The 13,473-nt window shown below is 39.8% G+C and overlaps 1 protein-coding gene across 4 annotated transcripts in view; it reads left to right on the forward strand.

Annotated features, from left to right (window-relative positions):
* lama5 (laminin, alpha 5) overlaps positions 1–13,473 on the forward strand; it is a 128,856-nt gene that overhangs the window by 106,631 nt on the left and 8,752 nt on the right. For all 4 annotated transcript variants that reach the window (XR_007942383.1, XM_022195768.2, XM_051949165.1 and 1 more), the window contains 17 exons: positions 53–249; positions 1,580–1,696; positions 2,260–2,414; positions 3,333–3,462; positions 3,596–3,698; positions 3,811–3,924; positions 4,213–4,395; positions 5,593–5,735; positions 6,838–7,017; positions 7,278–7,417; positions 8,518–8,677; positions 8,869–9,002; positions 9,133–9,298; positions 10,077–10,211; positions 11,583–11,734; positions 12,196–12,328; positions 13,242–13,388. Coding sequence is in view for 3 of the 4 variants with exons in the window: in XM_022195768.2 (XP_022051460.2) it covers positions 53–249; positions 1,580–1,696; positions 2,260–2,414; positions 3,333–3,462; positions 3,596–3,698; positions 3,811–3,924; positions 4,213–4,395; positions 5,593–5,735; positions 6,838–7,017; positions 7,278–7,417; positions 8,518–8,677; positions 8,869–9,002; positions 9,133–9,298; positions 10,077–10,211; positions 11,583–11,734; positions 12,196–12,328; positions 13,242–13,388 (2,489 nt within the window). In the remaining variant the exon portion in view is untranslated. The remainder of the gene's footprint in view (positions 1–52; positions 250–1,579; positions 1,697–2,259; positions 2,415–3,332; positions 3,463–3,595; positions 3,699–3,810; positions 3,925–4,212; positions 4,396–5,592; positions 5,736–6,837; positions 7,018–7,277; positions 7,418–8,517; positions 8,678–8,868; positions 9,003–9,132; positions 9,299–10,076; positions 10,212–11,582; positions 11,735–12,195; positions 12,329–13,241; positions 13,389–13,473) is intronic.

The raw sequence follows: 13,473 nt of genomic DNA on the forward strand, positions 1-13,473 counted from the left end.
CAAGTTATACAAAAATAGTGTTTCACTTATTTAAATCTCTGTCCTGTGCTAGTGTTGGATCGTGTTAACAAGGAGTTGGCAGGTCGTCAAGGAGAAAACAATGACTTGGCCAAAGCTATCAGAGATCGTCTGTCCCATTTCCACTCTCAAATGATGGACCTTCGAGACGCCCTGAATGAAGCTGTGAACAACACTGCCAGAGCTGCAGAGATCAACAATGCTAATGAGAAAATGCTGGAGAGCAATAATGTGAGTTTGACTGAAATGTAGTGTGACCTTTGGCTGCAAAATACAATGAAAACCTGTATTCTCTACATGCATGTATTGTAGTTTAACTGCATTGTCTAGGTGTTCCACCAGGTGGAGCCTTTTACTCTTCGATAAGAAGGCGGTCACTCGGCAGTCCACTGTGAGCATTGCAGGCGTAAACTTACCATGACGTCACCCGTTGGTTTCAACGCCGAGAAAATGAAGCCCGGATTTTGCTACTTCCTGGTCGCCGTTTTGGATTTTTTTGGAGCCAGTGACGTAAAAAGCGTCATCAAACAGACTGGACCGGAGAGCAACTAGGGACAGGATTGGCTGAGGACTCTCTTATCCCGCCCACATTTTACCGCAGAGGCTTCCGTTGCTGTCTATCAAGTATAGCCACGCCCCCTGGCTCCGCCAACTTCAACGATTTATTTAAAATTCAGTATTGATTTATTTTAAGATCGGCCACCTGATCTCTCATTTTGACCATGAAAACTAACAGGAAAAAAATCCTGAACTGTAGAACATCAGTCTATCAAATTTTATTTTTTCCAAAAATGAATTGGGGTCTATGGAGCAAAAGCTTTTTGGAGCCAACCCTAGCGGACGGCGTGATATTGCAAGTTTTTGACACTTCTGGGTTGGCTTCAATTCTGGAGCCAGATGCTACATCCACTATATATACAGTCTATGGAGCATTGTAGGGGTTTAGCTAGCAATGGGCCACCATGACAAAGACTTCTGTGACACTTGATGACTTCTATCCAAAAGCTTAAGCCAAGTTGGGATCAACTAAGACATCATTCCTATAGCACAATGGAATAAGGCTGCTTTATGGCCCATGCCATGTGTCTGTTGACTAAATCAGTAAAATCAGCACAGGAAAAAAGTCTTATTTTATCAAACAATCCATTATTGGTTGATTTAGTAAGCTGTTTAGATTTAGCATGCCTAGCGTCCTGCTACAGCACCTGTGTAACAGCAGACATAAACAACAATCAGGCTTAGGTTCGTGCTATTACCAGTTAATTAAAAAATGCCTTGATCAGCCCTGATCCTGATCTTTGAGATTGGATTGGGGCATCTCTATTAAGATTAGCAAAAGACTAAACCAACATGAAGGAGCGAATGAAAGCCACCCTGGTATGTAACTACTCTCTCTCTCTCTCTCTCTCTCTCTCTCTCTCTCTCTCTCTCTCTCTCTCTCTCTCTCTCTCTCTCTCTCTCTCTCTCTCTCTCTCTCTCTCTCTCTCTCTCTCTCTCTCTCTCTCTCTCTCTCTCTCTCTCTCTCTCTCTCTCTCTCTCTCTCTCTCTCTCTCTCTCTCAGAGGAGAATACAAGAGTTGGTGGCGAAGCAGAAGGAGGTGAACAACCAGCTGAGCATGGCTGAAGACGATGTCGCTCAAGTCAACGATGCATCTTCAATGCTTCAGGACTCCAAGGAGGTCAGAACAAACAAAAACACTCAGATTTAAACTTGTAGTTCACATAGTGCAAAAAATCTCTGGAAATCAGCAGTTTCTACTCGTATCACACTATAATGTCAACCCATCATCAATTCTTTACAAAGTAGCTATGTGAAAAGAAGAACATCCTGTCTTTATATGAGTTCTTACTGTTTTTCTTAGTATGCCAGTACTTTTTATTGTCATCTTAACGCTTTTGTTTAGGATGTTTGAATCATGTCTTGGTTCCAACATTTGCTATATAAAACCTTCACCACAACTCACAGGACTTACCATGTCAAGAATAAAAGAGACTCTTTTTTACAATTAAGTACAGATGTTCTGTGTAATTTGGATCATTAATGCAATTCACCATCTGTTTTAGACAGTTATTTTTTGATATTATGCTTTTTGTGAGTGAAGCTACAGACAGGAACTGCAGCAGGGTGACGACATGTAACTATAGTCTGTGGAATTAAACAGCAAACATTGGAGTGGTATAGTATAGGTTTTAAACATGAGGCCACGCCATTGAGTTCTTCCTCTTTCACAATGTTTTACAGGAGTACGAACATTTGGCGGCCCAGCTGGACGGCGCCAGGACACCTCTGGCAAAGAAAGTGCAGAATTTTGCTTGGACGGACTCCAAAATCCCCTTGGTGGAGAGAGCGGAGAAGCATGCTGAGATGCTCAACGCTTTAGCAATGAACTTATCCAGGTGAGAGAGCAGTCAGCTACTACCATGTATCATGTTGTCAAGCTGGTATAGAAGGCAGATAAACATGCTGGAAAATATCTCCATGTAGTAATGTTGCAAGTTAGTAAAGACTTAGACTTTATTAATCCCCAGAGGGAAATTCTGTGAAGAGAGAATTTAAAAGATTAACCTTGTGAACCCTAAGCAGTTCCCAGGGGTTTTCTCCTGTCACATTTTTACTCACTGTGAGCTCATTCTTCTCTGCAATAAAAAGACCTGGACTTCTCAGCACAGCCATGGCTGAAAGGAGAAAGAACTCAAGCATATCTTTTATCCAGTATGGCACTGTTGTAATCATCAGAAATCATTAAAAAAAAAACACAAAAATTGCATTTACAAAAAATATGTGGCTCTACATACTCTAGATATTATATTGTAGCTACATTTTCCACTTATTTCCACCATTGACTTCTATCTGCTCTGTGTGAACACAGTTCAGGCTAGTTTAGTTGAAAAGTACCTGATTTTATTTTATTTTATTTTATTATGGAATTGTTGGTCGCAGCTGAGTCACTAAGAGCTTCACATCTGCACTGATGTTTTATCTTATTTTTCAGAAAGTGGCTAGAGCAAATGTTTTTTGCTTTTGGACAATACTTAAAGATATGTAGAATTAAATGACTGCATTTTACGCTGTTTTTTGTTTTTGCTAACAAACCGAAAGTTGCACAGGACAAGCTGAAGAATCGTTGGGAGATTTTAAATCAAACAATTTCTTCAGTTCTTGCAGTTTCTTGCTGTGATAAATGGTGTAATTTGGATGATTTAAAAAAAAAAAAAGCCATGCTTTTCAAACTCTCGAGTAAGTTTGGGGGTCCAGAGGGTTAATAATCTTGGAATGTTTCCATGCAGTTGCGAAATACCTGCATTTTTCTGCAGTTTGATTGCAGAAACCAAGAGTGACGGATTAGTAGACGTAACACAAGCTTACAACAAGATTATCAACAGCATCAAGGAGGCAGAAGAGGCTGCCAAGATGGCTGACAAGGCTGCCAATGACACTGTGGAGGTACAGGACACACACAAATAAATTTTTCTGCCTCTGTAAGCACATACATGCTCAAATTGCAGCTACTCAAAAACTGGCTTCACATGATTTATTTGTTTGTGTCCGGCTTGTAATATTGTTGTGTGTTTTTTAGAACATAAAGGACCAGGACCTCGGTCAGCAAGCTATTTCTCTGAAGAACCACAGTACAGAGCTGAAAAATGAAGTCGAAAAGCTTGATGAGGAGCTGAACAACGGTAAATGCACATCTGTACATCAGTGTTTTCATGATAGTGATCTATATGAACTATGTCTGGAAATAAATCAAAAGCAGAAATGTTTATGTAAAAAATTTTTTGTGCTGCACAGACCTGAAGCCGAAGCTGGAAGATGCGAAGAAACGAGTGGTTGATGCCAAAAACAAACAGGCTCAAATGAAGAAGGATTTGGAGGCGTTTCAGAATAACCTCAACTTTACCACAAGTACGCACATTCAACACAAGAAAAAACACATTGAAATGCGAAATAGGTATATTTAAATTTCAAAACACAGATCCTTGAACGTCTTCAAAAAATTGTCTGCAATTCATAAGAACTGAGTTCAGAAAGTTTTGGTGAAATTGCAATGCAGTATTTAGATTTTCAAAGTTTGCTGCTCGTTTATTTGAAACCTTAATAGAAGGTTGTTGTTTTTTTTACTACAAAATATAATTACTAAAAAACAACAACCCTATTTTGGTGTTTCCATCCATCCTTTTCTGTGATAAACAGATGTGACTCAGGAGATTGGTGAAGCAAAGCGAGTAGCGGATCGGGCAAACAAAACGGCCACCCAAGTCAACGATGCTTTGCGTCCAATTAAAGAGCAGCTGGACCAATGGCAGAAAGCGTATGGAGACGCCAACGCCACCAACGATGACATCAACAAGGCCGTGATGGATGCCAACAACACAGGTAGGAGCTTCTGAATGTGTCACCAAAGAAAGAGCCTACTGCTTGTTTATATCTGTCAGTGTTCACTCCTTTTCCATTTAATGACTAATAATAGTACTGCATGCTTACTTCATTTACCTTTAGAAGCCCTTTTTGACTTTAAGATGAGTAATTTCACCAAATAAATCCATCACTTATGCTCCATTATGCAAGGTGCGATCACAACGTTCCAAGACTGTGCCTATAAAAATCTTTATCGATACCTGATGCGCGTTGAATTAGTCTCCATGTGCAGCAAAATTTCCAGTGTTCCTGTCAGCACCTGTAGTACCTTCTTAAAGTCCCATTCTGTGTGCATGTCAAGGGTCATCTGCAATGGCCACTGAATCTCTTAAACAGTGCCAAAATACTGACTGTATAAGTTGAATTTCAGTTTGCGTGCTCACATTGCACAGTACAGGTCATTTGCTTCTTTAGACACCTCCAGCATTACAGCAGAAATCTACCTTGACATTCCAACTCTGGGGAATAGACTTCCTGCTGTACAACCACATGGCTGTTAAAAGAACAACAAGCAAATTATCCCGGCGCTCCTGACCTGACACTCCTTTTCAGTTTTGGAGACTGCAACCCTAGCTGTGAACATTGTTGTTTCTTCTCTTGATGGTAGCCACCTCTAATCATCAGTGATGATCCACCACATGAAAGTTTTTCATTTAATAGGCTGACTGACACGAGATGCGATGTTTGCTCTCTGTGAAAGTTTGAAGCAATTACAACTGTCAACCTGCCAGTGGTCACAAAACCATGTTTAACACAGGTCCTGATGTTGATGGTGTGACCTCACGCAACACCCTAGCATGTTCTCATGATGCTCTCCGTCCACATGCACCACACATTTTGATTGCATCACATACAGTAAAAAAAACTACAACTAAGACAGCCAAATAATCAGTTATTTGATTGAGTGAAAGGCAGTCTAACAAATATTTAACTTATTAATTAATTCACAGTCTCCAGAAAAAATGCTGCATATTTGCTGCTGCCAGCTTTTTCTTGTCACCCTGAATTGAAAGTAAGATTAATAAATCATCACCTGTGAGTTGCAGCTCAAATGAAACATAACAGATTTTCTCATTGTTACTTTTAACATAAAAATTCAAAACATGTTATTTGGGATATGAATCACTTACTGTTGCTCTCTCTGTGTCTTTGTAGTGAACAAGCTGGGTGAAGCTATTCCTACACTCATGAAGAAACTGGATGAACTGCAGAACCACTCCGCCCAGATGCCAAACATCTCTGAGAACATCAACCGCATCCGACAGCTCATACAACAGGCCCGCAATGCTGCCAGCAAGGTATCCATCCCGTCAGAGGACGTTGCATTGACAAGCCTTCATGCTAAAATTAATTTGTTAAAGATTTAACATATCAACCTCTTAAAATTCTGGGCATTTGAAACTTTAAGTAAACTGGGACGGCTGTGGCTCAGGTGGTAGAGCGGGTCGTCCAATGATTGAAGGGTTGGTGGTTCGATTCTCGCTCTCGCCTAGTCATGTGCTGCATGCCGCAGTTTCCTTGGGCAAGATTCTGAACCCCGAATTGCCTACCAGTGACTGTTCCACTGGTGTATGAATGTATACTGACTGATGTTGCAGGTTGATTAGCAACCTGCACATGTGTGTGTGTGAATGGGAGCAATTGTTGTAAAAGTGCTTTGAGTACTCTGATGAGTAGAAAAGCACTATATAAGAGCAAGTCCATTTACCATAACTGCTACACATCTGTGGGTAATGATGCAACACGTCATACGAAAGTGTGAAGTTAATGCAAGTAGTGCCTGCCCCTCTTATTTATGTAAAGATGCGATCCTTAAATTGTGAAATGTTGCTTCCGTGGGTTCAAAACTACAACAAAGTCCCTGGACTGGTCTGTGTCTGTCTGCAAAAGGCAAAAATTAGGATGTTGAGGAAAGTTGTGAGGCTACATTGGCTAAGAATGTATAAAACAAGTCAAATATGTAAATGTATTATTTTGCTCTGTGTTTTAATGTCATAAACACAAATGAGTCTTCAGATGAGCTTATAAAAACATGTAAAATCTTTGTTTTCTATGTTGTTTATGGTATTACTGGTATAAAATCCGAACAGTGACGAGCTTCATGCCTCCTATTGTGTTTTACAACTAATACCAAACTACAGTTATCTGCAGGCAAATTAATCAATGCCAGTAGTGCTTACATACAATAGGGGAAAAAAACCTGTGTTACCTCTCAGAAAAGACCAGAACCATGTCGGCATTCCACGTGGTTTGAGAGCTTGTTTTGATTTACTTTGGCTATATCTTGGATTGTCTTTTTAGGCTAATTTTCCAGGAACAGTAGGAGGTTTAACAACATCTAGAGCTCTAAAGTCTCTAATGTGTTTTCTTGCCCTTTCTCCTCCTTTTTGCCCCGTCCAGGTGAGCGTGCCGGTGAAGTTTAACGGATCGTCTGGTGTTCAGGTTCGTACTCCATCTAACCTGGCTGACCAGGCTGCCTACACATCCCTGAAGTTCTACATCACCCTGCCAGAGACAGCGCGGACCAGGCGACAGAACGGTGCCACCAAGCAGTTCGTCCTCTACCTCGGCAACAAGGATGTAAGCGTCCCCATGGCAACATAGAGGAGCAGTTTGTGTTGGGTTTATTCTTTGATTCTCTTTTCACATTACTCTCAGTGTAGGTTATATGTGTGTCTTTTTTACAGTTTCTTTCAGAACCGCATGTCACAGTGAACATCACTGTGCATCTGTTTGATACAAAGTGACAAACATCGAGCCAGGAGCTCCTGTACGTGGGCTTTTAACTGGCAAAGTTATGTTGGTTTTGAAATTCGTTGTTGTGTCTGTGGTATTTGTAGTCCACTAAAGAGTTCCTGGGCATGACACTGGAGGGGAAAAGACTGCGTTGGTACTTTAACGTTGGAGGAGAGACTGCCCAGGTGATGATGGAAGAAGATGTCAAGTCTGATGGAAACTTCAATAGCCTAGTGCTGGAGAGGTAAAGCACACAAACCAGCGCTGAAAGTCCTCAACCTACGCATCTGTAGCATGCTGTTCAGATCGAACACTTTAAATTTAAAGCTCAAGTCATGAAAATCATTCTCTTCTAGATGTCTTTTTTAAAATAACTTCTCAAAAATAAACTGTTTGCACCAGATTCTGTAAAAATGAAAAACCAAAGCAAAGTGAAATAAAATCCGTGCTTCCTACCACAACTGGGGAACAATTACGTGACTCAGCTGCAACCAAAAGTAGTAGTACAACGTCTACATCGTGCAGAGTCACCATTTTTTAAAGTGCTGCCAACACCTGCTGTTGCACATGGTGATTGCAGTTTTTTTTTTCTTTTTCGTAAAGTAAAAATTCAAAGCAAATTTAACTTTTTTTTTCTTTTTTTCTTTTTTCGTGAATGATGGAATTATAACTGTCATACTCCACAGAAGATAGTTTTGAGTTCTCTCTTCTTCCAGACATGTTTGTGCTGTTGCCACAGAGTTGCAGGACTTTATATTGCAGTGAAAACTGAGCTGAAGAGTGAATAAAATGTGACAGGAGCAAGAAAATGCTTAGAAACTACTTAGGCTTTGGTGGTAAAGAGAGTCTGATAAATGTATCGGGCATGTTATTCAGGTTTCAGACTGACAGTGATGGTGTTAGATTCATTCACTATGTTTTATTTCATTTTTTCATCCTTCAATCCTTTCTGGCTGCTAAATACAATATGTTACATATTGCAATGCAAGGCCTGTTAGAAATGAATGGTTTCTGTTCACTAAAACTTCAAAGGGCTTTTAATTTGAAATGATTTCAGCAAGTGTTGAGTTTGTACTAACCGCATAACGCAATTACGGGGTGAGCAGGATAAAAATGAGGCTTTGTACTAACATATGAATAATCACACTGGTTAAACAGAGGGTATTAAAGCTAAAAGCCTGGTACCTTCTGTAGATAAGGAAAATAACGGCTCTCATCGTTATTTGAGAAATATGCTATCTTGAATGCATCTTATTATGCCACACTTGCGCTCCATTATGTAGCATAAATCTACTCCTCTGCTATATTTACATTATGTCTAATGCTCTGTCTTTGTGAACGCAGGATCCTTCAATATGGTCAGATGTCCATGTCTTCAGAAGCCAGCGAGGGAGACCAACGAGTGACCAAAGCCAATGTGGAGGCTAAAGGCGATCAGGGGCTGCTCAACCTTTTGACCGACGACACTGTCTTCTATGTGGGAGGATACCCGAGCACTTTCAAAGTAAGTGCAGGAAGGGCTGTATGCTTCTGTTATGTGATTGCACTCTATCAACACCATTAAATACATGTAATATTTTTTAAACATAATCGTATGTACAGTCAACATGCCAGGTTTTTTTTGTAAAGCCATAGTTGTGTTGTTTCCATATATATTTATGATTAATATGAATTAATTTATTTTCCCTTTTTTAGCCGCCTTCTGCACTCGCGCTCCCTAACTTTAAGGGCTGTATCGAGCTAGATACACTGAACGAGGAGGTGCTCAGTCTGTATAACTTTGAAAAAATCTTCCAGCTCAACACCACAGAGGAGAAACCATGTGGCAGGTAAGTGTACACTCTGTCATTTAGTTTCTCTGTCTGAAACTTTGTTGTCCCAGATTTCTCAGCAGGATCCCATAATGTCCTTTTTTTCCCCACTACGTGATCCCTGGTTGAATGGAAATGCTATCAATAGGTCCAAACCAGTGCTGACTCAGGCCTGGGTAAATGACGCAGCGTATTTTGACGGTACCGGTTTTGCTGAGATCATCTTTACGGATGAATCAACACGTATGCAGCGCTTTGAACAAGAAGTCAAGCTGCTCTCTCACAACGGAATCCTGCTCCTGCTGCATACTGAGGTAAAGATTTCGCTCATTTATTCAATAAGTTCCCTAATCTAATATTTATTTACTTAATAATTATTATTTTTACTAATAATACAGTTTATTCACTTTTCCAACACTCCATCATTCAGTAATTTTGATGTCAGTCTTTCCCTTTTTCTAGCACTCATTCATTCTCTCATTCATTGCCAGTTTTTCCATTCAATCATTAATTTTCTTCAAACATTCAGTCATTGCTTAATTCTAGCAGCAGACAAAAAGCTTTTTCGACATCCATTCGTTTTAAAATCGGTTTTGTTGTGATTATTTGTGCAAAGCTGCAAGATTCTGAAATTTGATGACAAAGGCTTCTCAGGTGAGGGTATAGATCCAAGAACTCCCAGGTCTGAAAACATATGAAGCAGCACGTTTCCTGAACTTGCTCTGATTTGACTGATCCAAAGGTTAAGAAGCAGTGTTAGCCAATCAGAGGTTGGGTTGTGGTTGCAGCAGGGCACTCCAGATGTTCCTCACACCAGAAACATTTTTCAGCCTCTTCCGGGGGGATCTCAAGGTGTTCCCAGGTGATATGATATATCTAATAACTATAGTTCAGGTGGTTTGGAATTCTGATTTGGATGCCTTCTGGTCGCCCTCCTGTGGCGATATTCTGGACAGCGGGAGGACACCCCGCTTTTTTTGCATCAATGTCAGTATCAACTTCAAATTTCAAGTTGTGATCCAGCTGTTGCGGTAACTGTATTGACCGCTCAAATAGCAGCTCAGAGTTTTCTCCATGTTTCTCCTCCAACAGAATAAGTTCCTGTGTCTGGCGGTGCTTCAGGGCAGACTCAAGGTTTTCTATGACTTCAGTGATTCTCTGATGGAGCTCGAGGACAAAGCGGGATCACCAGAAGATCTGAAGATCACTGATGCTGAAGCCAAAACTGTAAGTTCATCATGTCATTTCATATACTTAACCCTTAAAAAGCCGGGACCAGTTCACACTTACTCGTACACACAGCCGAAACTGAACATTCTCGGCTCAACACGTGTGACTTGTTTATGATTGCTAATTAACATAAAATATGCACACACCTGTATGTTTATGTCGACCAATGGTGAGATATAAACATAGGGCTTTATCGTTTGAAATATTTGACGATAAGCAAATTTGGGGCCAATGTTTATATCTCACCATTGGTCGACTTAAACATACGGGTGTGTGCATATTTTATGTTAATTAGCAATCATAAACAAGTCACACGTGTTGAGCCGAGAATGTTCGGTTTCGGCTATGTGTACGAGTAAGCGGAACCAAGTATACTCTCGACCCTCCAGAAAAACGCAGGCTAAAATCCTTGATTATGCGAATAAATATGCAGGGTTTTTATGCCATTTTATCCGGGGAAATTACGGAAAGTTGCAAAGTATGCGAATAGTTGTGAAATATGCAAAAATATGCGAAATATGCAAGAACTGAGAAAAAAAGGTGATTCTTCTCCTACATCCTGTTACTAAGCTACCACTAAGTTGTTGTTTGAGTCCTTTGTGTTCAGCAAACCTTTTGCTGTGCTTCGTCGTGGAGAAGTGCTGCAACATGGTTGATTTTCCACTTTCGTACAGTAAATCTGGGCACTGTTTTGAAATCAAGCGGGACCCGCATATTTCTCTTTTTTTCGTGGAAATGTGAGATTCTTGCGGGAATTATGCGCTATTTTGCAGGGATTATGTGGGCTTTTGGGAAATAAATGACCCCCGCATAATCAGCGGCATTTTGGTGATTAATGTGGGAATTCATGTCATCGCATAATCCCGTTTTTCTGGAGGGACTAATACTCGGTCCCGGCTTTACATGGCAGCGAGTTTCCTACAGCTCAATCAGGACAGTACTGAACACAACCATATAAGTTTCTTTCTTGTTCAGATTTTATATCAGTTTATATAAGGTTAGGTGGTTTTAGTATATGCACTTCTCAGAAATATGGCTGTACATGCAAATATATATAAAATAACATGGCCTTGTAAGGGTTAAATTTAAAGCATCTCCAAACTCTGATTCCTTACTTTGGCACCTTCCACCACCTTACTAACTTAGTTTAGTTGCATTTTCATTATCACCATTAGTCAAACTAAGCATTTGTTTTGAGTAATTAAGGATTTCTCTAATGTAATTTGTTTTGATGATAACATTTTTACTACAAACTGCATTTCATACATTATTAAAACACTTCTTTGTATCGTTATTCATTATTTAGACTATAGAAGTACCAATGTTTTCTCATATGTGTTGATGTGTGGCATGTTTCTAACTGTGTAGCTGGAGGTCATCATCTTGCGTTCAACCCAAAACCGTATTGTGGTGAGGAAAAACCGCGCCCCCCTCTACACGCACCAGTTCTCAGACAGCATCCCTGTGTTCACGGGCAGCTACTACCTGGGTGGAGTACCGGAGCAAAAGATGCCTGAAAAGTGCGTCAAACACAAGTTTTGTCATTGTTACCCCTTCTTTAAAAAAAAAATTCCAGTTGGTACAATCCAGTTTTGAGTTTGTTGTTCATATCACTGAGGTATTTAAAGCAGATCTTTGAAAGGGTTTTGGTAATGTCCGAAATGCTCTACAGCACTTTTTTCTGCTTCTTTTAGCTCACTGCTTTGACTTTATTGTCTCATGTTGGTACACACTCATGTACTATTGTACATTTCCAGGCAGCTACTTTTCAAAAAAAAAACAACAACACTGTCCACTAACAGCAGACAAAAGTGAATAAATCACATACGAAGATAGTATTTTGTAGATAATTTAGAAAATATAATTCCTAATCAGGCCAAAGAAGCTAAAGAAAAAAGAGAAACAAGCACAGATTTAGATTCAGAAACATTTTTTGACACTCAGAGTATGTTTAATGAGTTCTGTCTTTACCTCTCTACAGGTTGAAGGCTGTATTTTCTAAGCAGGGCTCTGTGAAAGGCTGTTTCAGAAATGTAAAGGCTCAAAACTCTCACATCGACTTGAAGAGGATGGTGAGCTCTGGAGTCAGTTTCGGCTGTGACAGTGATCTGCTGGTAAGAGAACACAGTTTACCTATTAATGAGAGTCAGTGCATTTTTTTTTTTTTCATATTATTAAGTGGCATGTTTAGGGCTACTGGTGACCAGAGCTGGTATTCACTCTTTCTATTTCTATTTCAAACTGCATAGACTTAACACACACCTGAAGTGACTGCAGTAGTCATATAGTCATATACCTGATATTTGTATCAGTTGTGAAAAGGATAAGTATAAACTTCTCCACTGTCTTCTGTTGTGTAGTCAACATGAAGACATTTTGGAAAGCTGTCAGATGGTGTATCCAGAACATATTTGTCCAAAAAACGCCTCTGAACCACAAAATTATTATCCAAGTAATCAAAGCATAAGAAGGGGACAGCTTCATTATTTTTTTTGTTGTTGTTTTTTTTTTTAGAAATAGATGTGTTAGTAATGTGTTAACAGGCATAGATGTACATTACCATTGAAAAGTTTGTGGGTCACTTAGAAATGTCCTTATTTTTTAAAGAAAAACAATTTCTTTTCGATGAAGATAACATTAAATTAATCAGAAATGGAGTCTAGACATTGTTAATGTGGTAAATGATTATTCTAGCTGTAAACTGCTGATTTTTAATGGAATATCTCCATAGGGGTACAGAGGAACATTTCCAGCAACCATCACTCCTGTGTTCTAATGCTACATTGTGTTAGCTAATGGTGTTGAAAGGCTAACTGATGATTAGAAAACCCTTGTGTAATTATGTTAGCACATGAATAAAAGTGTGAGTTTTCATGGAAAATATGAAATTGCCTGGGTGACCCCAAACTTTTGAACAGTAGCATATATAGACCTTCTGTATCTTAGATATGAAAGTGCTACCTGTGTGGATACTGTACATATAGAACTACAGGCAAATCCAAAAATGTGACCTGTGTGTTTGTGCAGGTGGCTCGTGAAGCTCATTTCACCGGTCAGAGCTACTTGGACTTTGGGTCTCTGGCAAACATTCCTGGCCTTAGGAGCAACTTCTCCGCAGGCTTCAGCTTCAGAACTGACAAGACAGATGGACTCATGTTCTACCACCGCGACCAAGTAGGAACAAACTCGAACGCTGAAGCTTCCAATCAAAAGAATGATGCACATCCCTGCATACAAGTGGAGGGCTGTGCAGTGAACT

The sequence above is a fragment of the Acanthochromis polyacanthus genome, chromosome 6, assembly GCF_021347895.1.
Source record: "Acanthochromis polyacanthus isolate Apoly-LR-REF ecotype Palm Island chromosome 6, KAUST_Apoly_ChrSc, whole genome shotgun sequence".
NCBI classification, from domain to species: domain Eukaryota; kingdom Metazoa; phylum Chordata; class Actinopteri; family Pomacentridae; genus Acanthochromis; species Acanthochromis polyacanthus.